The sequence below is a fragment of the Talpa occidentalis genome, unplaced genomic scaffold (genome assembly GCF_014898055.3).
Source record: "Talpa occidentalis isolate TD23 unplaced genomic scaffold, MPIMG_talOcc4v2.1 talOcc4.17, whole genome shotgun sequence".
Taxonomy (NCBI): Eukaryota; Metazoa; Chordata; class Mammalia; order Eulipotyphla; family Talpidae; genus Talpa; species Talpa occidentalis.
The window spans coordinates 48975747-49002207 of NW_023601754.1; the positions used below are offsets into that span (position 1 = coordinate 48975747).

Below are 26461 nucleotides of genomic sequence, written 5' to 3' on the forward strand. Positions count from 1 at the left end.
CTCCGGGAAGTCAGGGAGGAAGTGGGTGGAGAAGCTCTGTGACTAGGCCAGGAATGAGGGGCGGCTGCCCTGTGGTCAGCACCAGATTACAACATCCCCCAGTTTTCTGCTCCCCTTGGTCTTCTTCCTGTGAGGGCCCTGCTGGCACCCCAAGTCAGCAAGGCTCCTGGAAGAGTCCCCACCCCCTCCCCCTCCTAGCTCACATGCCAGGAACACCCAACCTGCCTGCCCTCCTTCCAGGCCTGGCCCACCCACAGCCACAGCTGAGCTTCAGGCACCCCCACCTCAGCCTCCACCTGGGCCTCCTGCTGCAGGGCCCACTTCCTCTTGAGGTGCTTTGTCTCGTCGGCAACAAATTTATCTACTGCCGGTGATTCTTGCACAAGCCCTCACAGGCCTCTTCCTTCTCCAGTAAGATCCAAGAATCTCATCTGATGTTGCTTGTGGCTGATGGTCCAGCTGAGTGAGTCAGAACAGCCCCAGGAAAGCAGCTCCTCGAACAACCCACACTGACCCCAGGCGACCCCACCCCCACATCCTGCCATCACCCCACTTGGGCATCTCAGGGGCTGCTCTCCGAGTATTTCACCACTGCAGTGACTTTCCAAACCACACAGACCATGAAAATGAGACTCTTCTTGCCTTCCCCCCCACACAGCTTGAAGGGTTTGTGCTGTAGGATTCATATAGGGGTTACGTGAAAATTCTAATGAACCATCTAGGATACTGATCGCTCGTGATTAGGGTTGGAGTAATGTTGGGATTCTATCACTCTGTCATCCCCACGACATCCGACGTCCATTCTCTTCACGGGAGGCCTTCTCCATCAGCCATCAGCTCGCTAGCACCGCAACTTAAGATGACCTGTTACCTGAAAGACACCATCCAGGTGTGCTCCCAGGGCGGCCAGCCCTGTGAGAGCAGGCCCAGCCACCTGATGGCCCAGTTCTTAGGATGCTCTGCTTCTTGGCAGAGGATGCTGTCCCCCCCACACCTGCGCCGACCCTGTCTGCCCCTGGTCTCCCCTTCTCTTGAAGGTCCCGCACCCCGTGACTCAGATGCTGGATGTCCAGGTATTACTCATGCTCACTGCCCTCGCTTTTCCTGCCAATTTCTAAAACTGTTGCCAGTTATCAACCATACGCGCATGTTTCTGTCGTCACAACCAGAGGTGGTGAGTCTAGGGAAGGGGCCGCCAGCCTCCCCAGGGACTCTCTGAACACGTCACTGCTCAGGGACGTTGGAAGTCTGGGGAAGGAATCAAAGACGAAAACTTGCATCTAGAGAAGCTCGGGAGAGGAAGAGCTTTCCAACTCCACGCAGCATCTATAAAGGCTGAAGGAGGCCAGGGCACTCGCCACTGTACTCACAGGGTGGCGGCATCTGAAGATATACTTAAAAAATGGTAAGAAACACATGCAATTTGCAGCAACTTGGATGGAGCTGGAAGGGATCATGCTCAGCGAAATAAGCCAGAAAGAAAAAGAAAAATACCGGAGGGTCTCACTCATAGCAGGAATCTAGAAAACCTAAATAATGGACCAGGAAAATGAATAACTATAGAAAGTGAAAATCAAAATCAACAAAATACTATGAACCAGAGACACTCTATGGGGGTTGGGGGAGGGAGGGGAGGGATTGGGGTCAAAATAAGGGGGTTGCAATTGTATGGGGAATATAAAAATAAAATTTATTTAAAAAAAATGGTAAGCAATGGGCAGAAGGAAATTAGAACTGAAAGTGATCTGACTCCAGGCCCCGCCCAGTGTCCTTGACCTCCTCCTCTGGGTCTGGGTTGCCTGCTGGGCCTGGGTTTGCCAAAAAGGGAAGGAGAGCCTGCGGACTTGGGGAGACTCACAGATCCCCGGTGGCCTGTCCTCAGGGAAAGAAGAGAGAGACCCTGCAGAGGGTTGCTCCCTACCTGTGAGGGCCCAGGAGAGGAACCCTGCCTGTCATTCGCATGGAGAAGTAGTCAAGACCCCTGATCTGTCTGCCCTGCTGGGCTCACATCGTCTGCACCGCTGAGGGCCATGGGAGGCAGCACCCCAACCCCCACCCTCATGGCCCTTCTCTGCCTGGGTGAGCTTCAGAGAATGAGGAGGGTTGGGTCCCCTCTCCCAGGTCTGAGACCCCAGGACTTGGGGGCTTCGTGGGGGCAGCACGCTGGGGAGAGGAGATGTGCTCAGCCCTGGATCTAAGCAGCCCTCAGGGCCCAGCCAGGCCTGGAGTTCCCCTGTGCGGGGGGATGCATCTCACAGGCCTCTCTTCTAGGACTGTGTCAGGGCCCACGGGACCAGGTCCAGGCAGGTGAGTGCTCCCCACACCTCCTGCCTCAGCCCAGGGCCCCCGGACAGTGGGGGGAGCACAGTGGTGTGGGCGATGGGACCTGCCTGGAGGGGCTGAGTGACGGCTGGGGAAACTGAGGGAGAGGCAGCCCGACACTCACCGGACTCCTTTGCAGGGACCCTCCCCAAACCCGCCATCTGGGCCGACCCAGGCCCCGTGGTCCCCGTGGGGAGCCCTGTGACCCTCTGGTGTCAGGGGTCTCAGCAGGCGCAGGTCTACCATCTGTACAAAGAGAGGGTCTCTGGAGCCGTGGAGACGGAGCGCCCACACAGCTCCAGCGACAGGGTCGGCTTCCACAGGGAACACACAAGTGCGCACGATGCGGGACGATACCAGTGCGTCTACCGCAGCCCCAGCGCCGCCTCCGAAAACAGCACCAGCGCCTCCTCCGAGAGGAGTGACCCCCTCAACCTGGTGGTGACCGGTAAGTGGGGAAACTGGGTCCCCTCCCGCTGGGGCTCCCCCTCACGGGCAGAGGGAAGAAGAGCGGGCTCAGGGGACCTCACCCTCTGTCCTCACTGGGTATTGGGGTGATGGTCCCCCTGTAACACACACACTTCTCCCTCAGGAGTGTTGCCCCGACCCTCCCTCTCAGCCCAGCCCAGCCCTGTGGTGGCCGCAGGAGGGAACGTGACCCTCGCCTGCAGCTCACAGAACATATCGGGCACTTTCCATCTGCTGAAGGAGGGAGACTCAGACCCGCCCCGACAAAGAAACTCAAGTTTTCTCCAGGGGAGACACCAGGCCCTCTTCCCCGTGGGCCCCTCGAGCCCCTCCCACGGGGGCACCTACAGATGTTACTATAATCCCCACTCCTACCCCCTCATGTGGTCCGCGCCCAGCGCCCTTCTGCGTCTCCAGGTCACAGGTGAGGCCGCACCTCGTCACGTCCCTCCAGGCCCAGGGACTGGCTAAGCCCGTGTCCCGGGGAGCCGGGGGTGACGTGGGCCAGTGACGTGGACTCCTGGGTCCAGATCACAGCGCAGGGGCGTGGGAGGGACAGTGAGAACTCAGCGCTGCCCAGTGGGCAATGTGGGGTGACCCTCAGTGCCACTGTCCCCGTGTCCCCAGGAGCGTACGGGGAGCCCTCCCTGTCGGCGCAGCCGGGCCCCCTGGTGCTGTCTGGACACAGCCTGACCCTGCGGTGCGGCTCGGGGACGGGCTTTGGCAGGTTCGCTCTGACCAAGGACGAGGGGCACAGGGGCCCCCAGCGTCTGGACGGGCAGCACAGCCCCGACTTCCCCCTGGGCCCTGTCGCCCACACCCACGGGGGCCAGTACAGGTGCTACGGGGGACACAACCTCTCCCACGTGTGGTCGGCCCCCAGCGCCCCCCTGGACATCCTGATTGCAGGTGAGGAGCCGCCTTGTGTCCCGATGGGCTGTTGAGGCCTGGGCCCAGGTCACCTTGGGGTGGCGTGTCCAGGGGGAGGGTCCTGGCAGAGGCCGAGATGGACAGTGGTCCAGGGAGCACGAGCGAGAAAGGGGGGTGAGGGGCACAGACATAGAGAGACCCACACAGGAGTGGAGGACCGGGCGTCCCAGAGGCCCCGGAGGACAGGGGCCCTCGGCGCAAGGTCAGGGGTGTGGGGTTGGGGGGTCTCTAACACCAAACCTCCCCCCAGGAATGGACACGAAACCCTCCCTCTCAGCCCAGCCTGGGCCCACCGTGTCCCCGGGGGAGGACGTGACCCTGCAGTGTCGCTCTGACGCCCGCTCGGACACCTTCTACCTCTCCAAGGAGGGGTCGCCTGCGTCCCCCCAGCGCCTGCGTCTGCAGGACACAGCTGCCCCCTCTCAGGCCCTCTTCACCTTCAGGGCTGTGACCTCAGCCCACGGGGGCACCTACAGGTGCTACAGCTCACACAGCGCCTCCCCCTTCCTGCTGTCACACCCCAGTGACCCCCTGCGGCTGCAGGTCTCAGGTGAGGAGCCCCCACCCCATGTCCGTGGAGGGTCCAGACCCGTAGTCTCAGCCTTTTCCAGTAGCCTCTGGAGCTTTGGAAGGAGACGCATCTGGGAGGGGAACCCCGGGCATGGAGCCACAGAGGGTGGGAAAGACAGTGACTCTCACCCCCTCCTGCCTTACACCCCCCCCCCCAGGGGCTGGTATGTACAGGGGGAGAGGACGAGGGAGAGGAGCAGCCACAGAGGAGGGAGTAGAGGCAGGAGACTCAGAGCCCCGCCCTGTCCTGTCCCTGTCCAGCATCATGAGTTTGAAGCCCCGCAGCCTCGGGACAAACTCACGCTGTGGGCAGCAGAGGCCTCTCGGCACAAGGAGACAGGAGGAGTGACCCTATCCCGGGCGGGGTCCCAGCTTCTCCTGTTCACATTCCCTCTCACAGAAGGGTGTTCCCACACAGGCTGGGCATGGAGGTGGCACTTTTGGAGGGTGTGACGCATCATTATTGGGGTCACGGTGCCTGCTGGGCGCTGTGGAGGACCCGACAACAGCCCAGCTGACATGGGACAGCGCAGGCGTGTCAGCACTATTTGGTGCTGAGCCGGGGTCCTGGTCCTTTGCATGTGTGGATCAGCCCACGCGGGAGCAGGAGGGGCTCACTCAGGTCAGGGGCTGTGGTCGCCCCAGGAGGCATGAGCGGAGCAGGAATTGGCTGAACCTTCTGGCACTGAGCTCGTTGTTAAAACTTATCCATATCGGGAATCATTGTCCTCTCATCCAAGTCAAGTGCATCCTGGATGTCTAGACTCAGTAAGCTCTGAATTTCCAAGTCTGTGACTTCCTGTGAAAGTAGGTCCAGAAGTTCCATCCGGGGTCTTCGGTTCCCTGCAGTCACGTCCGGTTTCTAGGAACAGTGGTTGTCATTGTCAGGGGGAGGAGCAAGCAGGGCTCCCCCTGGATTTCCATGTGACCAGTTGCAGCCAGATCAGCTCCCCCTCCAGCCATCCTCCATGAGTCCTGCGCGGGGTCAGGACCCACCTCAGTGTCACCTGGTGTTTCCCGCTATTCCTGTTGCCAGTTACCAGCTTGTCAGATTTGTCAGGCAGACACCGGGGTCTGGTGTGTTGTGCTCTGACCTTTGTGTGTCTTTCTCCCCAGGCCCAGCCCGGCCCCCCGGGGACTACACGCTGGGGAACCTCATCCGCCTGGGCGTGGCCGCCTTCCTCCTCCTGGTCCTGGGGGTCCTGCTCTTAGAGGCTCTTCACAGCCACAGGAGGGCCCGAGATGTGGCAGGAGGTGGGCCCAGAGGACCCACAGGCGGATCCATGAATTTTTATGACCTTTGAACGACTAAATGAACTGCACTGAAAATTGAAATCATCAAACAAAATCAACTCTAGTCCAGCATATTTCTCTCTTCGGTTATTCAAAGAAGTATGGAAGATAAACCCGAACCTTTTTAAAAGAATTAGCCCACTTCTTTAAGCTTTGTGCTTAGATTTTGTACAGGTCTATGTGCTGGACTCTGTACAAGTTCGGTTACTCCATGAAAGGTCTGTCTGCTTTTCCCCGTCACCCAGCGGCCCTTTTCAGAGGCAAACACCACGGTGGCTTCTTATTCTCCTCACAGAAAGAGGATCACAGGGCAGAGGCATCTAGGATCCAGGAGGACATTCCTGAGGACCCTCTCCCTCCCCTGGTTTCCACACACGTGCTGTCCTACTAGACACTTCACTATTTTTACCTCATGAGATAGTTTATAGCAGCGTCTGAAGGGGAGCTTGTGTTTCTCTCCATCCAGTCACGCTGTCAACACACTAGTTTATCTGACCACGGTCCTCTGTGGCCAACATGCTGCAGCTCATTATGATGACTTTGGGGGTGCATCTACTCTTCCCCCTGTGCACACATCCCTCTCTCCCCCACCAACCACCTGAGCCAGTGCCCGCCCACGCCTCCACCCCTTCTTCCTCCCACTGTCCCTCGGGAACCAGCACATTTTTTTCACTATGGACAAGATTTTTTTTTTTTGCTGTCATTTGAGAGTGTGCGTTTTGTCTCTTTGCTTGTTTTGTCATTCTGTTTCGCAGTTCGGGTAGATCTCCCGTATGACTTTCCCATCTGACTTACTCACTTAGTGCAGCGCTGCCAGCTCCATCCGTTCTGTTCCTAAAGGCGCTGCTTCATCTGCTTAATAGCTGCGTCATATGCCGCTGAGCACTTCCCCGCCACGTCTGTAGCCATCAGGCTGTTGGCGGGAGTCACGGTGGGTCACGCCTTGGCCTTTCCAGCAGCTGCTCTGGACTTCAGAGTGCGTGAGCCTGTTTGTAGCGGTTTTTCTCTTTGGCAAATGATGGAATTTCCATTTTTACTTCCTTAAGAACTTTCCATCTGGTTCCCATGGAGGTGGCAGCTCTTGCATCCCCGTCTTCCGTCTCTGACTGTGTCTCTCCCTCAGCTCTCGGGGCTGTCCCTGGGGTCTTTACTGTGGTTCCTGCCAGGAGGGGCCTCAGACCTGGGGCAAGCTTTCTGGCCTCAGCACCACACTTCGGGCTGAGCCTGGCATTCACTGCCATATTTGGAGTTCTATTAGAAACTATTATTTGAATCTTTCTCTCTCTCTCCCCCCCCCACTCCAATTCCATTTAAAATCCTTCACACTAAAGAAATAAACGAAAATTGCCTATCTAGGCATCTGCCCATTTTGGATTGGGGTGTATATTAGGGATTAGCCCATATGTGCTGGGATCTATCGTCCACCATTCTGCAGGCTCCTCTTTATCTCCGTGATTCTCTTTGAGGTTCAGAAAGTTTCTGGTTTACTTCATCCTGCTGGTTTATCTGCTCCCCTTGCCCTTGCTGCTGGGCTGTGTCCCTGGGGCTGGCTCTGGGCTGTCCTGGAGGGTGTCGCCATGTTTACTTTGAAGTGTTTTATGGTTTCGTTCTTACATCTTTAATCCACTTTGAATATATTATTGTGTGTGGATTCATCTTACAGATGTTTTTCTTCGTCAAACAAACCCACACTTGGTCATAGGCCAGTAAGAAAACTTAAAGGTGACCAAGAGACAAAAATCAGCTTCCAATCTAGCAAATAAACAATGAGGTAACATTGACAAATGGGAAAGAAATCTGACCATGAATGTGCTCAGTTCACTCGGTGAGTGGGTTGTAGACAAACAATGATTTAAAGGACAATTTCCCTAAACTGCTCAGGTTCTAACCCACTGGCTGTCCCATAAATTTTAGGCCAAAGTCCCAGGAAGGGAGGGGCGTCAGCCCCAGGGGGCAGGAGTGACTCCCCAGGATGGTGAGGGTGGAGCTGCTGCAAGAAAAGAAGCCATGAGGGACTGTGAACAGAGAAGCCACACTCAGGCAGGAGAGGCCTGGTCTCCCCTGTGTCCCTGAGTGTCCCCTTGGGCAGTCGTCTGTGACCTGGCCTGACACTCAGGTGGATGGTAACAAGGGCCTCGTGACCTCCGCTCTGCAGGCAGCAGGGTCCCTCCCTGAGCAACTCCAGGGACTGGGGACCCTGTCCAGGGTGAGACCACAGGATGTGCTGATGGACGGGCAAAGGGTGAGGACACCCAGGGGAGGCTCTGAGGGAGGGCGTGCCCTGGGTCTCCCTTCCCAGGAAGGGCCATCTCAGGAGACACCAGTTCTATTTGCTGTTCCCATGAACCAGAGCTGGGCCCTGAGGACAGTTCTGTAACAGGGTGGTCCCAGGAAAGGGGGAGGTTCCAGGTTCCCTGCCCCACCCAAGGGAGGGTGGAGCTGAGCAGGGAGAGATGAAGCTGCAGAGCAGACTGAGGAAGGAAGCAGGATGGAGCCAAAAGGAGACCTGGAGGAGGCGCATGGAGCCTAGAGACACGTGAAGAAACTGCGCTTGTCTATTGGTCCGATGGGGTGACACAGATGTGGGTGAGACCTGTGGGGAGGTGACAGTGGCAGCTTTTATCTTGATTTTGCTCTTTTCCTTCCGGCTTGTCTGGTTGTTTCTGACCCTTTTCTGTGGGTCCCCACTGGAAGATGCTTTAGACTTGTGGCAGGCTTTGGGCCTTGCTCTGGGCCAATGCCATCGGATGGAGTTTTACCCACGAGGTGACGGGCAACTTTGGGTGCTTGATTTAGAAACTAGATACTTTGCCTTTCCTGTATTGTTTCCTAATTGTATTAAAGTTCCTTCCCATTAAAAGTCTCATGTTTTGTGTTGATGCGGCGGATGGCAGAAGCTATTTAGAGCAGGCAGGTTTGCGGGGTGTGGTGTGCAGCTCTCCCTGTCCTGTAACAGATTTGGCGCCCAACGTGATTTAGGACAGAGCCATGCATGATTAGTCAGCCCCATGGGGAACTTGGGCTTCCCTTGGCACTGGCTACATAAGCGCAAATGTGATTTTTGGTTTCTCTGGTGTGTTTGTATCATATGTAGATTTGCTGTTGAAAGACCGGCTTGGGCTTTGTGAAGATCTGTGTGTCTCTATGTAATTTGTTGGTAGTGACTTGCTAAGACATTTGATTTTGTGGAAATTGTTCTGTGCAACAGTTTTACTCAAGATTAGGCTGTACATTGGACCGTGTGGCCAGATCAAAGATGGTATCTGAGACCACTTGGCGGGCTCTTGTAAAATTCAGAGGTTCTTGTTGCTAGGACTTTGGAACTTTTTTTTTCTTTTTGTAATCTCTGCTGTCTCATTAGCATTTCTAAAGGCAATAATGATTCTTCAGTGCTATATTCCTTTGACTTTGACTACTTCCTGACCTCTGCCTGAGGGGTTTTGCAAGTCAACTGTGGAGCAGTGGTGTTTAAATTAGCAAATGTATGCCTGGGTGTTAACAAAAGTTAACTGGTAATGCTGGTAGTCTTGATGGATTCTTGGAGATAACGTGAATTTTTGCAAAGTCTGTATCAGAAAAATTAACAAGATTTAGTCTGAGTATGAAAGGATTTGCTGCTGTGAATTTTGTCTACACAATTTGTTTTGGGCATGTTTGCCATTTTGAATCCTGGATTTGTTCAATTACTAGTGTAAGACAAGATTCTAAGTTTCTGCTTCCTACTGAGGAAGGTCAGTTGTGGAAAGCACTCTTTAGGGTGCATCGTGTAACTGTACCAGGTTTTCATGCCTGTGTTGTTGTTGTCGCTCCCTAGTGGGGGGAGGTGTCATCTGTGCTTAGATGTTGAATCTGCTCTTTCAGCTTCTGTCCCAGAGTGGCTAACAGAAGTAAGGAGATGACTCCTTTTAATTGAAAGTTAATTAGTGATATTTTGATTTTGTTTTTCAGGTTCTATTCCAGGAAACCCACGGACTGCCTGCTTGGTGGCTAACAAGAGATGACTCCTTTTACTTAAAAGTGAACCGTTATTTTGCTCTTTCAGTTGCTGTGCAGTATACCCCAGGATTGACTTCTAATCAAAAGTCTTCAACACTAAAAACCCTAACGTGATAAACAAGGTCATGTAACTCTTGTGATTAATAAAACTTTTCCTTCCTATTTCCAAAGTCTTAGGTTTGTAGGATGACAACTGGAAACTGTTTTCTGCCAGCAACACTCCACATTTTTTTTTGGACTTTGACCCTTTTTTCTGAGCCGATGGAGTAAAACTGCAGTTATATAAGATATTCCACATGGCATAACTAAAAAAAAAACTGTCATTGTCTATATGTTGTATGTCTGTATGTCCTTCTGTCTGTCTTGGCCTCGAGAGGTTGAAAAATTGGTAGACACGGTGCGCATAGACGTTGAAAAAAAAAGTCTCCAGTTATGAGAAAAACACAAAGGTTATGGTTTCATTGTTAACATTGTACTATTGAACTAAGCCGCTGCCTTCATAGAGATTGAACATTGTTGTTTCTGTTATTTTTCCTGATATTTATGGCAAAGCTGCCCAGAAATCTAAATTCAAGCACAAATTTGGTAGCCTGTCATTTGGCTGATGCAAGGAAATTTTGTGGAACCTCAGTAGAGCTCCTGGGACACTCCACAAAGTTTCTCCCTTTCCTCCTGGGAAAGGCGTTAGATGAATTTGTCCTATTTGGCTTATCCAATGAAGTAACACTGGAAGGGAAGCATCGTCACTTGGGAAAATGGTAAAACTTTGGCATGTACAGAAATGTTAACACTGGTTTTCTAAAATGTGTATAAAACCTCTCAGTACCTGATCTGCATGTAAATTCTCAATGGGGATTGTCACCTTGTACTATTGTACACTTCGATTATTTATTGACAGAAATTGTTCTGAAAAATAGGGAGAAAAGACCTCAACAGATTCCTATTGATGGAACTGTTGAGAGTACAAATTTCCTACACAGGACTGAATACACCTGGTATTTTCAAAGTATTCTTTGACATAATACTGATAATTTTTTGCATTTTGTTTTGAATCCACAAAGTTTTTTTTTTTTTGTTTGGAGTGACCAGCACCTGCAGGAAGGTTGCGATTTTTTTTCCAGCAAAGCTAACTTGTGTCACATTTCCCCCCACCTTGAAACCAACACAGCATACAAATAGTGGTAGCAATTTCTTTTTTGCTACTTATCTCAGAGTCTGTTTTTGCATAACTTCCATAGGGATTTTGTCTGCTTAAACTAAAAAAAAAATTGGACATGAGTTTCATTGTGTGGCTTTGAGAGGAGTTCTTCCAGAAAGTTGAAGCAGAGCTGAACCAAGAAGAGGAGAACCTGTTTGCTTTGTTCGTAGGGTTCCAGAGACTTCCAAAGAAGGTGAGGAAGCTTGCCTCCATTGGCAGGACTGGACAACCCGGCCAACAAAAAAGTCCTGGTACCCTCGAGAAGAGGAAAGCCCAGGTGGAGTCTGATGAGACCAGCTTTGTTCCTGAAGCCTACATGGACCGGATGCCAACGGTTCGCTCTGATCCTATATGGAGTATTCCAACAAAGCCAGCTGAAATTGCTGTTTAGTTATTCTGCCCTGTGATTTTATGCAAAAATAGGTAAAATGGTTTAAAAGTAGATTTAGTTTGCAAACTTTTGCTATGCTGTTAAAAAGTTTGGGCTCGAGGTTGAGAGAATTCGTTTTTGCATAAGTTGAACCAATTTTAAGATTTTTTTCCCCTGTGATTTTGATATGTTTGCTGTCTTGTTTAGCTAATGCTCCAGATTTTTTTTTCCTTTTGGCTTGGATAATGGACTATCTTCCAGCAATGGAAACTCTCATCCTGGACATTCATGGACAGTGCTGCTGACTAATTGTTGCTTCTCTTACACACATTGTAACCCTGAAAAAAGACTGTCTCCTAAGACCACACCCTGAGATCTGTGCCACCATAGAGATGGTGGAATAAAAATTAAAAGGGGAGATTGTAACAGGGTGGTCCCCAGGAAAGGGGGAGGTTCCAGGTTTTCTGCCCCACCCAAGGGAGGGTGGAGCTGAGCAGGGAGAGAAGAAGCTGCAGAGGAGACTGAGGAAGGAAGGAAGCAGGATGGAGCCAGAAGGAGACCTGGAGGAGGCACGTGGAGCCGAGAGACACATGAAGAAAATGCGCTTGTCTTTTGGTCGTGGACTGGGTGACACGGATGTGGGTGAGACCTGTGGGGAGGGGACAGTGGCAGCTTTTACCTTGATTTTGTTCTTTTCCTTCTGGGTTTGTCTGGTTGTTTCAGATCCTTTTCTGTGGGTCCCCACTGGAAGATGCTTTAGACTGTGGCAGGCTTTGGGGCCTTGCTCTGGGCCAATGCCATCTGGATGGAGTTTTATCCACGAGGGGACGGGCAACTTTGGGAGCTTGATTTAGAAACTAGATTCTTTACCTCTCCTGTCCTGTTTCCTAATTGTATGGAAGTTCCTTCCCATTAAAGTCTCATATGCTTTGTGTTGATGTGGTGGAGGGCAGAACCCATTTAGAATATGCAGGTTTGCAGGGTTTGGACTGCCCCTCTCCCTGCCCTGTAACTGTTCCTCTTCCTGTGGGAGATGACTTGACAACCCGTGACAGGAAGGACCAGTGTTCCTTGTACCCACTCTGTGTGTCCATCCTGCCGGCAGCCTGGACCCTCCATCTGCATAGCCAGGTCACAGAGAGGATGCCATGACCCCCAGCCTCACGGCCCTGCTCTGCCTGGGTGAGTGTGAAGAGGGAGGGCACCCTGGTCTGGAGGCCCCATGCCAGGCCTGGTCTGTCAGGGGACCCAGGACTCGGGAGGCTCCGGGAGGAGGCTTTGTCAGGACTCGGGTCAGGCCAGGGCTGAGTGTGGGCCCCGGGACCCCAGAGCAGACAGGTGAGTCTGTGCTCAGGTGTCCCGGGTCCTGCCTCCTCACTGGGGAGGGCCACCCCTGGCAGCTGGGGGTGGAGACAGCAGTTCTGGGGTGATGGAGGGGACATCTAGGGTGATGGGTGGAGAACAGCAGGTCTAGGGTGATGGAGGGGATGTCTGGGAGGTTCTGGGCTGGGGCCTGGGAACTGGGGTGGGGATGCCCGTGACCAGCCTCTGATTCCTTCCAGGGGCCCTGCCCATACCCACCCTCTGAGCTGAGCCAGGCTCTCTGATCCCCTGGGGGGAACCTGTGACCATCTGGTGTCAGGGGACCCTGGGGGCCCAGGAGTTCCGTCTGTATAAGGAGGGAAGCTCTGTGCCCTGGGACAGAGGGACCCCACTGATGCCCGGGGACAAGGCCCCGTTCCGCATCCCATTCCTGACAGTGGACTATGCAGGGAGATATCACTGTGATTATGGCAGCCCCGCTGGCCTAGGGGTTAAGTCTCAGCACTATAACCACGACAGCCTGAGTTCAATGCCCAGCCAGGGAGCTGACCCACACGGTGCAGCAGACCTCTCCTGTCTCCCCGCTGCTCCCCTCAGCAGTGCATTTCATCGATCCGCCTGTTCTGCTCCCTACTCTGTCTCTTATGAATCCTCCCAACCCCCCCCCCACCGCACCTCTGGTCTACACCCCAGTTCTTCTAAGCCAAAAAAAAAAAAAAAAGCAGAGAGGCAAAGTCACTTTCCCAAATACACAGAGCTAGCAAGAGGCAGGTTGAAGTTTTGCAAAGAATTTGGTGTGACCCCAAGTCTGCTAGCTTTTGTTCATGCCCAGCAGCTGTGTCCTGCACTGGTCTGGTAAGAGATAGTCTTGGGAGGGAAGGGGGAGCTCACGTTATATCACACCCTGGTCTGTTCTGTGGCTGCCATGCTGTGTGTAGGAGGGGCCAACATCCCGAGGATCTGAATTCCATCTCTGTTCAAGACGCACGGGCAGTCTGAATCAATATCAACGCATTCTCTGACTGAATATTATGTCAGAATACTGCATGGAGGCTATTTTGGACTCAGTTTATGCAAACTTGCCAACCGAACACCCTCAAATAGTGAAAGATATGGCTCCTGTAGACTCTGACCATGGTGCTGAAACAAGAATCTAATGGCGAGGCCCCAGTCAGCACAGTGGACAGCAACAGCAGAACCCACTCTCCTGGAGTTGGGTACTGCTGGGTGCAATAGGGTGGGTGTCTCGTTGGGGGGACACTAGGGGTGTAGTGAGTGATGCCACTTCCATTCCTATCCCACGAATCCTAGACTTGTGAATGAATCGGGATTATTGCAAAACCAGCACATATAGTCCATGCTGACTGTGTGTAATATACAGTTGTTCCTTGTAGAGACCCTGGCATCAACCCTGCAAGGTACTGTCACCTCGTTGACACTGTGACAGGGTTTCTCGTGGGGCTTTCCACTGTTCTGTCAAGCCAGTCCTCAGGACACATGACCAGTGAATCCCATGAGCGTGGGTGCGTTGCCCCACTTTTTTGGGAATTGAGTTCCTTGGTCAGAAGCAATGCTGTGTGGGATAGCATAGTTGCAAACAAGCTGTTCTATAAGTCTGATGATAGTAGTTTTGGCAGCAGCATTGTGTGTAGGAGAGACAAGCGTATATGCAGATTAAGTGTCAATTGCAGTAAGGACGAAGCACTGCCCCTTCCATGATGAAGAGTCCATTGTCATCAATCCGCCACTGGGTGGCTGCCAGATCACCCCTGGGAACGGTGCCACACCAGGGCTCAGGGTGGTCTCTGCTGCTGCAGACTGGACACTCAGTGGTGTCTGTCGCAGGCCAGCCTGGTGAGTAGAAGTCTATTTTGCTGAGCCTCTGTAACCAGAAGGCTGGAGTTCAGGCCACCTGTCACTGCCAAATGCCAATAAAGTGGAAACAGGAATTGAATCTTTAAGATGCTCTTCAATCTGGCAGCCGGTGACCGGGAAGATGGGGGTAACACCCTAAAGAAGCCGCCTTCGCATTTCATCTACAGCTGGCTCTTTACAGTGCGCTGACCAAAGGCAGTCCAGCAGTGGGCAGGCTTCTCTGCTGCCAGGAGCTGGTGATGTCCACCCAGAGTTCCTTATCGCCCTCCTGGACACCTGGCCTCAGGCTCGGCCCCCGGTGCTGAGGGTGGCCTGCAGATAGCACTGCTCCCCACACCCCTCCAGACATGTCCTCGGGCCGGAAAATTAGCTCAGAGCAGACAGGCCATAAACAATGGGTGTGCAGATTTCCTACTATGCATTCTCCCTACCCCCCCCTTATTGAGGTGACATCGGTTTACAACACTGTACATGATTTAGGGGGTTAGGTTCATACCGCATCAGATGTATGTTTCCATCCCACCCCCACCATCCAAGCACCCAGATTCCTCTACCCTAGACCGTGGCGCCCCCTCAACCTTTGTTCCCACGCTGTCCCCCCTTCCTTCCAAATATAAATTTCTCTTGTATGTTTGAGCTTCCTCCACACTGCCTGGCCCACAGCTCCCAAAATGCTTGAATTTCCTAAGTGTTGACTTTCCTGAGTGAGCAAGGAGTCTTTTGTTACTGCAAATGAGGTGGTTTTAAGTCCCACTTAAGGGTGGAGGCAGATTGCCGGAGAACCAACCTCGTGATCAGAGGGTTAGTATTTCTCATCCTCCACACCCTGATCTCCTAGGAGGGAAGAAGGGCCGGAGGTTGAATCAATGGCCACTGGACAACTATTTAATCATTCTCATGCCTGAGTTATGATGCCCCCATAAAAATCCAAGAGAAGGCGATTCAGAGAAATCCCAGGCTGGAGACCTTTGGAGAGCTGAGGACCGTGGTACAGGGGCACAGAGGGTGGTACAGAGAGGGCACAGAGCTCTGCAACATCCCCCCGTCCCTTGCCCTGTGCATCTCTTCATCTGGCTCTTCCTGAGTATGTTCTCTTGTAGCAAGTAAACCAGGGATCTAGCATGTAAGTGGCTTTCCTGAGTTCTCTTGAGCCACTCTAGCCAATTAATTGGATGCAAAGAAGGAGTCATGGAAACTATGGCAGTCTAATTAATACTGGGGTGAAAGAATTCATCAGAGACAGAGTGGAAGACGAAGCAGGTTGACTTATTGAAGTGCCCTGAAAGGGAGCGGGGTGAGATGGGAGATACACTTTCGCCTGTGAAGAAAGATTTGAGGGTCTCTTGTGTACTCTGTTTTCATGGAACTTTCTAACTTGGGCATGGCTTTGCACTAGTTATCTGCTGGGATGTCTGGTCTGGGGCACCGGTCTTCAGTAGGGAATGTGCCCTGGTCCTGCTTCTGCATTCCTGGAGCTGGTCTGCTGTTTCTGGTGAGGCCTTGGGTCTTATGGCCCGATTTCCGTGGCAACCGTATAGCTTGCCTCATCTATTCAAGCCTCCTGAACTTGCCTGCTGGGCAAGGAGTGGGGACTTAGTGGGTCCTTGGGGCTACTAGGGGGGTAATTGGCTTCACAGATAGCCCCTGAATCACACCCTGATACGGGGGCTTCGCCCAGACCAGGGTGCAGCTGCCCTGGTGGCTGTGACCCCAGAACCTCCCTTGTGGTGGACAGAGAGCAGTTCCCCAGGTTCTACTTTTCCTCCCCCGCACCAGGCCGCAGTGTCCAGCCCACGCAGACACCGTGACTCACCCCTGGCGCCTCACGCCCTCTCCCTGACCCGCTGCACTGAACCCGCGGGGCCCGTGGGGTGCAAAGCGACCGACCCCTCTTCCTTTCCGCGTCCCTCCGTTACTGGATCTGTCCTCGCTCTTCGCGGTTCCCCCAGAACCGCCCACCGTCTTATTCAGGTATTCGCTGACGCTCCCTGGCTGCTCACAAAGGTGCCCCAGGCTCTCCCAGCAAAGACACACCGGGACCTGCAGACCACGACTCCGGGCGCCACCGACTGTGCCGTCCAGGATGTCGGGTCGCGGCGCCCTGGCTAGGAGAGCCCCGAGTCGCTGTGATGGGAGGTGGGTGTTCACGGGGTCAGACCCTGGACGGCTCGGCTTAAAACGGAACCTTACCCGGGAGCCACTAGGGGGCGCAAGTGTCTCATGCTCACTGCAAAGAAAAGCTAGAAACCTGTTCCAGAAGGCCTGCTATTAGCGTTCGGTTGCGTTTTATTGTTTCTAAAAAAGGCTTATTTATGTATGCAAGAGCTGGGGTGTAAGCCAGAGGTATGGGGGTGAGAGGAGACAGAGTGGGGAGCAGAACAGGTCAATCTACCGAAATCCACTGCTGAGGGAAGCAGTGGGGAGACAGGAGAGGTCTGCTGCACCATGTGGGTAGCTCCCTAGCAGGGGATCGAACTCGTGCTGCAGTGGCTGCGGACAGCTCCATAGTGCTGATGTGTAACCCCTCCCGCCACCAGGGAGGCCCCTCTGTTGCATTTTAAAAGACTATTTAAACATGAAGCCTCAAAGCAGCTGTTACTATCGTGCAAATGCTATTTGGTTCCGTCCAAACACTCCCATCTAGTCCTTGCACACACTCTCCGTGGCACACCTTAATCTTGATTCTGTTTGGGCCTATCTGGTGGCAGGAGTTGTGTTAGCGTTATCAAGGTGTCGCCAGCCACTGAGGCCTGAGTTCCATCCCAGCCGGGGAGCTGACCCACATGGCACAGCAGAAAGACTACACAGCAGTGCCCAGTGGCACAAAAAACACGCTTCCAGGTGGTTGTGCACTTTGACTTGATCTGATCTCTTACCAAAACCTGGAGCTGCAGATAAAGTGAACAGCTGATGCTGCTTTAAAGTCAAATTACTCAAAATTTGAGGGACTCAAAAGCAGGATCCTGGTCTAGTCAGGAATCCTCTATGGAGTTCCAAAGCGGCTTGCTGAAGAGAGACTGGGCTGTTATTAGCCCTCTCTGAGATCGGAGAGAAGGCGCCCGGAGCTGAGGAGCCAGCTTGGAATGGGAGCTGAGTGCAGGGTGGTCAGCAACTGGGCAACGGAGGGACCAAAGGCAACGATATCGTGCACAAAATTTAAAGAAACGCCAGAGAATTGCTGATCCTCCCCAGCTGTGCACATTCATCACTGCTTTGTTTCCTGACAAGCAACATTTTGCAGCTCCCTTTGAACTGCCCTTTCACTTAAAAACCCACAAAGGCTTCCCTCCCACCTCACACCTCCTCAGGAACCACTGGTGGCTTCTACCCTGTTCCCTGAGCCCCGCCCTCTCCCCATGCTCGCTGTGTCCGACACCCCCTCCCCATTGCATGCCTTCTGCCCTGGGGACATGGTGTCTGGAGAAGGCGAGAGTCCACCAGAGCGTGGCTGCCACTTCCCTCCTGGGTCTGGGACTCCAGGCTGGTGTGCCTCTCGGGAAGGGCTGTGCTTGCTGAGCAGGCTGCTCTGCCGCAGACCCAGGCCCGCAGCACGTGAGGCCGCCCTGCCCGGCAGCCATGGGTCCAGACCTGCAGGCACTCCCAGCGCTGACCCTGGGCACTGGCTGGGTCTGGGCGCTTAGGTCTCAGAGGTGCCAGGTGGGGCTGGGACACTAGGCCTGCACCAGGCAGAGGTGGGGTTCAGGCCAGAATCGTAAAGCACATTGGCCTCGTGTCTGCAGGGGTGCAGGTGCCTGAGGCTGATTGTCTTCTCCCTGAACAAAGTCACCACAGGGCCTTGAGCATGAGGTCAGAGAAGCCTCAGGTCTATGCCCTGGAGTTGGGCCCCACCCATCCCAGGAGGTCACACCACTGACTGCAGATCCTTGAGCCCCATCAGACCGCTCCTGGCTGAGCCCAGGACCCCAAGTCCTTCCCAAAGACGCGGCTCTGCCTGAGCTCTCCTAGGCACCTCTTCCTTGGGCTGTGACCCTCCACAGCCCTGGGCCATCCCTTCCAAGTCCAGGTCCCCTCTCTGGCCCCTGCTCTGTGCTGGCTGCTGCCCCCGGGGTTGTGTCCCTGGGCCTCAGCAGCTCCAGAGCAGACCAGGGCCTCAGGCTTCCGGCTCCATGTGAGCAGGTGAGCCGAAATGTCAGCCGAGGCCACCGGACAGTTCAGCCTCCAGTGGATGCCGTTCACCCCCTAGAAGAACCAGAACCCTAAAAGTTGTCAAGAACGCAGGGCCACTGGAGGACAGACCTGCTGGAGCTGTGAGAGATTTCACATGTCAAGGACACACATGGAGACCCAGGAGGGAGGCACAGACTTCCTGTGTGGACAGGCCTTCCGTGCCGGACATAGGTCCAGACAGGAATCCAGCCCCCTTCCCTGCAACTCAACCCCCCAAGCAGCCCGTCCGCCCCGCTCAGACAACACAGTTGCTCTTCAGCGCGTTCCCAGCCTCGGAGTAGCAGTTGAAATTAGGAGGTTCGAGAGTGTGAAACTCCTCCTGTCCCAGCTCATCCTGTCCCCCACTAACCCGCGGGATGCTGACCAGAGCTACAAGAGCTCACCCGGCTAAGGGGGTTGGGGGGCACCGGGATCCAGAACTGGGGTTAACAGCCCGCGCTTTCTGAAAAAGCAGAAGTCACAGGTGCTATGTGGGACCCTGGAGAGCAGCCCTTGGAAGGAGCTGTCCTGCCTGCTGCCAGCTCTCGGGGTGCGGCCTCAGAGCGGGGGCGGCGCCGCCCACCGTGTCCTCTTCCCGCGGTGGCCGCCCAGCTCCGTCCACTCCGCCTCCACGCGGCCCGGGTCGGGCAGGAAAATCCTCGCGATTCTGAAACTCAGGCCCTGCCCTGCCCTGTTTCGGGGGGAGGAAACGGAGTCCTATTTTGCTGTTACCATGTTGGGCTCTTACCACCAGCCTTCACAGCTCTTCCTACTGTGCCTTGGCCGTGGGTGCTGTTCACTCATCCCTTATCACAGCTACTTTCAGGGTGACACCCAGTCAGCACCTGTCTCCCCTAGGACCGCCCACCGGCCTTCTGGGCCGCGCTGTCCTGTCCGTGTGCGCAGACTCTTCCCTGGCGCGCGGATCGGAGGGTGAATTCTCACCGCTGCCGTCGGGAGTGGACTTGCCGCCCCAGCACCCGCTGCTTGTCTGCCGGGAGCTGCAGCGAGAGCGCGTCGTGCTGCCAACTCGACCATGAGAGACGAGCTCATGGTGGATGGGACACCCTCTTTCCTGACTTGTTCTGTCTCTCCCTAAAACCCTAACACACCTGAGACACCCTCCCTGCCCTCCCTGGGGCAAGATCTAGACAGTGCCCGCAGCTGGCGCGAAACAGGACCAGAGGAGGGTTCCCAGGCCTGAGGGGTGGATGGGTGCGGGGAGACGGCCAGGGCCCCGGAGAAGGGGTCTGGCGGTAGGTGCGGGTCCAGGACAGGCTGGGGTGGGCACGGGCCACCGTGGAGATCTCCACCAGCCGGCGTGGGGATCACCAGGAGTGGCAGCTCCACACCTGACACCTGCTCTGAAAAGGGAGCCACAGAGTGGGGATTCCCAGCCAGCCTCGGGCAGAGGGGCACTCTCTGGGGGGCCGTGTCCCTGCGAGGAGGGACGTCTGTGTTCCGCGCCTCCCCCAGTGCCGTGTGAACAGTGCACCGGAGGCTGAGGATGGGGGCTGAGACTGAGCACAGGCCCTCCAGCCGGCAGGGGCTGCGGCCGTCATGCAAGACCTCAGCCTTCTTCCCTGGCGAGCCTCCTGTGGGCATTTCCGAGTGAGCCCCGCGGCCTCCTGTGGGCATTTCTGCCCTGCCCTCGGGGCCTGAGCCTGGGCCTGAGTTCCCTGTCCCTTTTCTCTGGAGACCCCACACTACTGGCGTCTGCAGCCAGAGTGGGAGCTTCAGGGGGTGCCGTGGAGACCCGCTGGGGTCCCTGGACCACGTGCAGTTGCTTCTCTAGTCGGGGACCTCAGAGGCACAGACTCCTCAAAAACGGCTGTGGCTTCCAACGTGTGAGAAGGAGACCGGATGGCAGGAGGAGGTGCAGGCCCCACAGGGCCTCTCCTAGCACAGGATCACAGGATTCCTGGATCCCAGGGTTAAGTCCCTGGAGGAGCCCCCACACCCCCTGCCACTCCCTGCTGGGCCAGCACAGAGGTGGCCAGAGCTGGAGCTGAGTGTGCTCCGCTGTGGGGGTGGTTTCGATGTGGGTTCCTGTGGGCTGAGGAGTCCCTGTGAGAGGCACCCAGGCCCCTCCTGCAGGAGCCTGTGCGGGTGAAGGGTTTCTCCCCAGGGCTCCACGAGGCTGGGGGCTCTGGCTGCCTCGGGCTGTCAGTATCAGCAGCGTCCCCACACCCTCACCTGCATGGGCACTGGGCACTGTGATCCAGGCTGAGGTGTGGATCCCTCTCGCCCGCTGACCCCTCACCCCACAGCACAGTAGATCCTGGCTCCCCAAAACAGAAGTAGCAGCTGATCAGGGGACTTGGGAAAGAGAATCTCCCCAACTTCAGGTTCTTGCTGCCTCAGAACCCCTGGGCTGCAGCAGCCTGAGTGGTGAAGACGCCCCACGCCTGGGGAAACTCCCTGTGACCAGAGCCTCCTCCTAAGGAGACTCTCCAACTCCCCTGAGCAGCCTGGAATCTTGGGACAGCAGCAGCCTTGGCCGCCCCGGCCCCCTCCCTGAGCCTGGACGGCTGCGGGGCTGAGGGGCCCGACCCGGAGCGGTCACTGCACGGGCAGAGCGGCAGGACCCAAGCTCCGGGGCTGTTCGGGGCGTGAGTGTGGATGAGGCCCTTCCCGAGCCCTTGGGCGGGGGGGGCACAGACAAGCCTCGCGGGGACACTGGCGCTGCTCGGCCACACGACGCCGTTTCTGCAGAGGACGCATCTCCTCGTGAGTCAGCTCCGGCCGCTCCTGGGCTGGGAGACGGAGGCTCGGCCGTGGGCAGGCGTGACCACGGGACAGGAGCTCCCTCCTGGGGAGGCGCCCTAGCCACAACCTGGAGTGGGGCCCGCAGAGCACCCCTCGAGAACAGAGTGGTTTACTGGAGACGGGGCAGGGAGTGTCTGAGGCGTCAGCAGCAGGGCAGGGGCCTGTGGGGATGGCGGGTCCGGTCCTTGGAACCTGGGCCTGTGTCTCCCCCCGCAGGGCAGGAGGGACTTCAGGTGTGATTAACCAGGGGCCTGGGGGGCGCTGGGTGGTCTGCTGGCACGAGTGTGAGTCTGTCTGAGACGTGGCCCTGGGGCAGGTGCATGCAGACGGTAAGAACAGGAGTCAGGTGGGGACAGCAACTCAGGGGCAGAGAAGCCTCAGGTGTGGTCAGAACATCCCCACATCCACTCTCAGCCCAGCCCTGCCCTGGGGAAACGAGAGTCAGCCTCGTGGGGCAGTTCCCCTTCCTGTGGGGACGCGATGTGACAAACCCACAACAGGAGGACCAACCCCAGTGTCCCCACCCATGTGTCCATCCTGCCGGCACCCTGGGCCCTCCAGCCCCACAGCCAGGTCACGGAGAGGACGCCATGACCCCCAGCCTCACGGCCCTGCTCTGCCTGGGTGAGTGTGAGGAGGGAGGGGCGCCCTGGTCTGGAGGGACCCCACGGCCAGGCCTGGTCTGTCAGGGGACCCAGGACTCGGGAGGCTCCGGGAGGAGGCTCTGTCAGGACGCGGGGCAGGCCTCTCACTGGCCTCTCTTCCAGGGCTGAGTGTGGGCCCCGGGACCCCAGAGCAGGCAGGTGAGTCTGTGCCCAGGTGTCCCGGGTCCCGCCTTCTCACTGGGGAGGGGCCACCCCTGGGCAGCTCGGGGTGGAGACAGCAGGTCTGGGGTGATGGAGGGGACATCTGGGAGGGTCTGGGCTGGGGGCTGGGAACTGGGGTGGGGACGCCTGTGACCAGCCTCTGATTCCTTCCAGGGGCCCTGCCCAAACCCACCCTCTGGGCTGAGCCAGGCTCTGTGATCCCCTGGGGGGATCCAGTGACCATCTGGTGTCAGGGAGCCCGGGGGGCCCAGTTGTTCCATCTTGATTGAGAGGGAAGCTCAGCGTCTTGGGACAGACGGATGACACTGGAGCCCGGGGACAGGTCCCAGTTGCCCATCCCACACCTGACAGAGGACTGTGCAGGGAGATATCACTGTGTCTATCTTACCTCTGCTGGCTGGTCGGAGCACAGTGACCCCCTGGAGCTGGTGGTGACGGGTGAGAGCACACTCATGGGTCCAGCCTCAAGCTCTGCCCTCAGGAAGGGGGGTCTGCTTTCAGGGTGTCTCCCCTCTCATGGTGCAGCCCTGAGGGATGTGGTGGGAGTGTCCCCATTTCACACACTGCCTCCTCCTTTCCTAGATACCTACAGGAAACCCAGCCTCTCAGCCCTGCCGAGCCCTGTGGTGGCCTCAGGAGGCAACGTGACCCTCCAGTGTAGCTCAGGCCATGGATTTGACAGGTTCCGTCTGACTGAGGAAGGAGAACACAATTTCTCCCAGAACCCTGGACTCACAGCGACACCCCAGTGGACATTTCCGGGCCTTGTTCCCTGTGAGCCCCGTGACCCCAGTCACAGGTGGCTGTTCAGGTGCTATGGCTACTACAGGAGCACCCCGCAGGTGTGGTCACTCCCCAGTGAGCCCCTGGAGCTCCTGGTCTCAGGTGAAGGTCCCCAGCTATGTCCCCTCTGCTCATGGTACTGTCCAGGTGACCCCCTTCCTGACTATGAGTGAGAGGGTTCCAAGGAGGGTCACCCTGACTGGCCCACCCTCAGAGGGTTGGGGGACACAAGTGTGTTCCCACTTCTCCCCTTGACCATCCATCACCAGGAGTTCCCTCGGCGTCAGAGGGGACCTTGGGGATCAAGGGTAGACACAAGAGGAGTCTGAACAGATTCTGGGTCTCGGGGAAGCTCCAGCCCCTCCACCCTCTTGTCTTTTCCCAGGATCTTCTGGGGAGCCAGCCCCCCGACTCCTGGACCCAAGCTTGTGAGTCACTGGGGTCTTGCTCAGTGGGGGATAGAGGTCTTCCCTGGGGGAGGTCAGGGGCCTTAGCAGGGAGGATGCTGCCCGGCCTTGCTCTCTGAGGTGGGGCTTGGGGTCCACCAGTTATTTCCAGTCTCCCTGATGGAGATGCTGGAAGCCTCCCCGGACTCTGGCCTCCACGTCTCCCCTTGTCACGGAGGAGAACCTGCCCAGCCCTCAGGTCTAACTCACGGGGGGCTGTCGGGATGAACAGAGCGGGGACATGTGATGCGTGGTCTTCCCTGCAGACTGTGTGCGCAGCCTGTCCTATCACAGGAAAAAGGTCCAAGTCACCAAAAACAAGCTGGGGCGGGGGTCAGACAGCAGGGTGCATGTTCTCCCTGCGCCTCCCGGCCAGGCCTGGGCATGCCCCGTCCCTCTGAGCCCAGCTCCTCGTCTGCAGAGTGTTCCTATGGTCTCTCTTGACGGTTGGCCAAGAGGTTTAGTTAGGTCTTCTACGTGGGACACAGATACACATGAAATGTCCGTGTGCTGTTGGGTCTGCAGATGCGAAGGGGTCTTAGCTGGACATGGGGTCAGGGAGGGCAGAGTGCTCCCCGTGGTGTGGGCGCTCCATCCCCTGGCGACTCTGAGGGGCTGCGAGTGATGAGACGGAGAGGAGGTACTTCAGGTCTCGCTAAAGGAGAAGGCGGGCACAGGGGACCGGGGGACAGGCCTTCCCACCAGTCCAGGAGCCTGGAGCCAGAGCGGTGTCCCCTGGGGCAGCATTAGAGAGCACAGGGCCCCAGTGGATGATAGCCAGGGCAGAGGAGTCTGCAGCCCTGCAGGGAGGGGCAGGTCGGATGGAGAAGGACCCTCCCCACATTCATCCCGTGTCCGGACAGGAGGTCCCCTGGTCATTGTGGAACTGTGACGTTTCTTCTCCCCACATGCCTAGCCCGGCGCCCCCAGGACTACACGCTGGGGAACCTCATCCGCCTGTGTGTGGCCGCCTTCTTACTGCTGGTCCTGGGGGTCCTGCTCTTGGAGGCTCTTCACAGCCACAGAAGGACCTGAGATGCTGCGGGAGGAGGGCCCAGAGGACCCAGAAGCGGACCCATGAATCATTATGACCTTTGAAAGACAAATTAACTACATAATTAAAATCATCAAACAAAATCAACTCTGAGAATTAAAATCATCAAACAAAATCAACCCTAGTCCAGAAAATTCTTCTCCATTTGTTATTGAAAAAATAATGGAAGATTCCATGCTCATCTTTAAATAATTAGCCCCGTATTTTAAGCTTTCATTTGTGCTTAGATTTTGTACAGGTCTATGTGCTGGACTCTGTACAAGTTCGGTTACTCCATGAAAGGTCTGTCTGCTTTCCCCCGTCACCCAGCGGCCCTTTTCAGAGGCAAACCCACGGTGGCTTCTTATTCTCACAGACAAATCAAGGATCACGGGGCTGAGGCACCTGCGATCCAGGAGGACATTCTTGAGGACCCTCTCCCTCCCCTGTTTTTCACACACGTGCTGTCCTACTATGCGTTTTGCTATTTTTTTACCTCATGAGATAGTTTATAGCAGCGTATGAAGGGGAGCTTGTGTTTCTCTTCATCCAGTCACGCTGTCAACACACTGTAGTTTATCTGACCACACTGTCCTCTGTGGACCGACATGCTACATCTCATTATGATGACTTTGGGGGTGCATCTACTCTTCCCCGTCCGCACACATCCCTCTCTCCCTCCACCAACCACCTGAGTCAATGCCTGCCCACCCCTCCACCCCTTCTTCTTCCACTGTCCTCAGGGAACCAGCACATTTTTTTTCACTATGGACAAGATTTTTTTTTCCTCTGTACTTTGCGTGCGTGTGTGTATGTGCGCGCGAGCGTGTGTTTAAAGATTTATTTATTTATGCACACAAGAACTGGGGTACAGGCCAGAGGTGCGGGGGGTGAGAGGATTCACCATAGACGGGGGGGGGGGGAGCAGCACAGGCCGACTGACAGAAACGCACTGCTGAGGGGAGCAGCGGGGAGCCAGGCGAGGTCTGCCGCGCCATGTGGGGTAGCTCCTGGGCGGCAGGGGATGGAACTCGTTCTGCCATGGCTGAGGAGAGCTTCAGAGGTTGTTTCTTATCCCCTGCACCACCAGGGAGGCCAATTTTATCTCCTTAAGAACTCCCCACGCATCTCCCAGCGGCGGCGGCAGCTCTTGCATCCCGCCACAGCGGGGAAAGCTCCTTCCTCACGGGCCCACCACCATCTGTTGCCTCCGCGCCCCCAGGCTGCGGTGGCGCCTCCCAGCGCTGCTCCGCATCTCCCTTATGATCAGGATCCCGGGCAGCTGTTCGCAGGCGGGGCCGTGAGGGTCTCCTGAGGAAATGTCATTGAGCGTCAGGCGGGGCCGTGGAGAGACACTGGGAGGAGAGCGCGGGGCTGGAGCCGCGTGGGGGGCTCTCCTGGTCCCGGGTGGTGGGGGTTCAGTAAAAGTCAAAAGCTTCAGGCCGGGCAGCCCTCCCACGGCGCATGCGCACTCTGACAAACGGCGTGACGTGGGTGGCGCGGTGCGGCGTGGCGTGGCGCGGGGCATGACGTGGCATGGTGCGACGGGCGTGGCGCGGCGGGGTGCCGAGGTCGGAGGCGGGCGGCGGGGTGGACGCGGGGGCAGTGACGCCCAGCGGAGAGCGCGAGGACGCCGCCCGCTGCCAAGGCCCGGTGAGGGACCCAGCGGGTAGGACGGGGTGGCGCCGCAGCGGGGCACCCGCGGCCCTGGCCCTGCCCCCCGGGGGGTGATGGGGCCTGTTTTGATTCTGAGTCTCTCGGCCGTCTCTGGGCTGCCTCTGGGGTCTTGACGGTGGTGCCCGCCGGGAGGGCTCAGACCTGGGGCCGCTTTCTGGCCTCAGCGCCGCGTCAGGCTGAGCCTGGCATCCACTGCGACATGTGGAGTGTTGCTGGGAAACTGTTCCTTGAAACCCCCTCCCTCTCTCTGAACTCCACCTCCATTAAAAATCTTTCACATGAAGAAATAGAAGAAAAATGTCTACCAAGGCATCTGCCCATTTTTTTACGTTTTAAAATTATTAATTTATATTTATTTTTTTTCCTATCTTTTACATCACTGTTGTGGTCCCCATAAAATTCCCACCACCACTC

General features: G+C 56.1%; 2 protein-coding genes and 1 pseudogene across 2 annotated transcripts in view; all 3 read left to right on the plus strand.

Annotated features, from left to right (window-relative positions):
* Positions 1-2093: 2093 nt before the first annotated feature.
* LOC119248722 (leukocyte immunoglobulin-like receptor subfamily A member 6) lies at positions 2094-19552 on the plus strand. Its single transcript, XM_054697532.1, has 8 exons — positions 2094-2121; positions 2272-2307; positions 2462-2770; positions 2915-3214; positions 3418-3699; positions 3971-4270; positions 5407-5544; positions 19371-19552. Exons 1-8 carry the CDS (start codon positions 2094-2096, stop codon positions 19550-19552), a joined length of 1575 nt encoding a protein of 524 aa, XP_054553507.1.
* Positions 19553-21860: 2308 nt separating this feature from the next.
* Positions 21861-24488, plus strand: LOC119249710 (leukocyte immunoglobulin-like receptor subfamily A member 5; annotated as a pseudogene).
* Positions 24489-25906: 1418 nt separating this feature from the next.
* LOC119248723 (immunoglobulin superfamily member 1-like) overlaps positions 25907-26461 on the plus strand; it is a 15339-nt gene continuing 14784 nt past the window's right edge. Inside the window, exon 1 of the mRNA XM_037515599.1 lies at positions 25907-26023. Within this exon, the coding sequence (XP_037371496.1) occupies positions 25907-26023 (117 nt within the window). The remainder of the gene's footprint in view (positions 26024-26461) is intronic.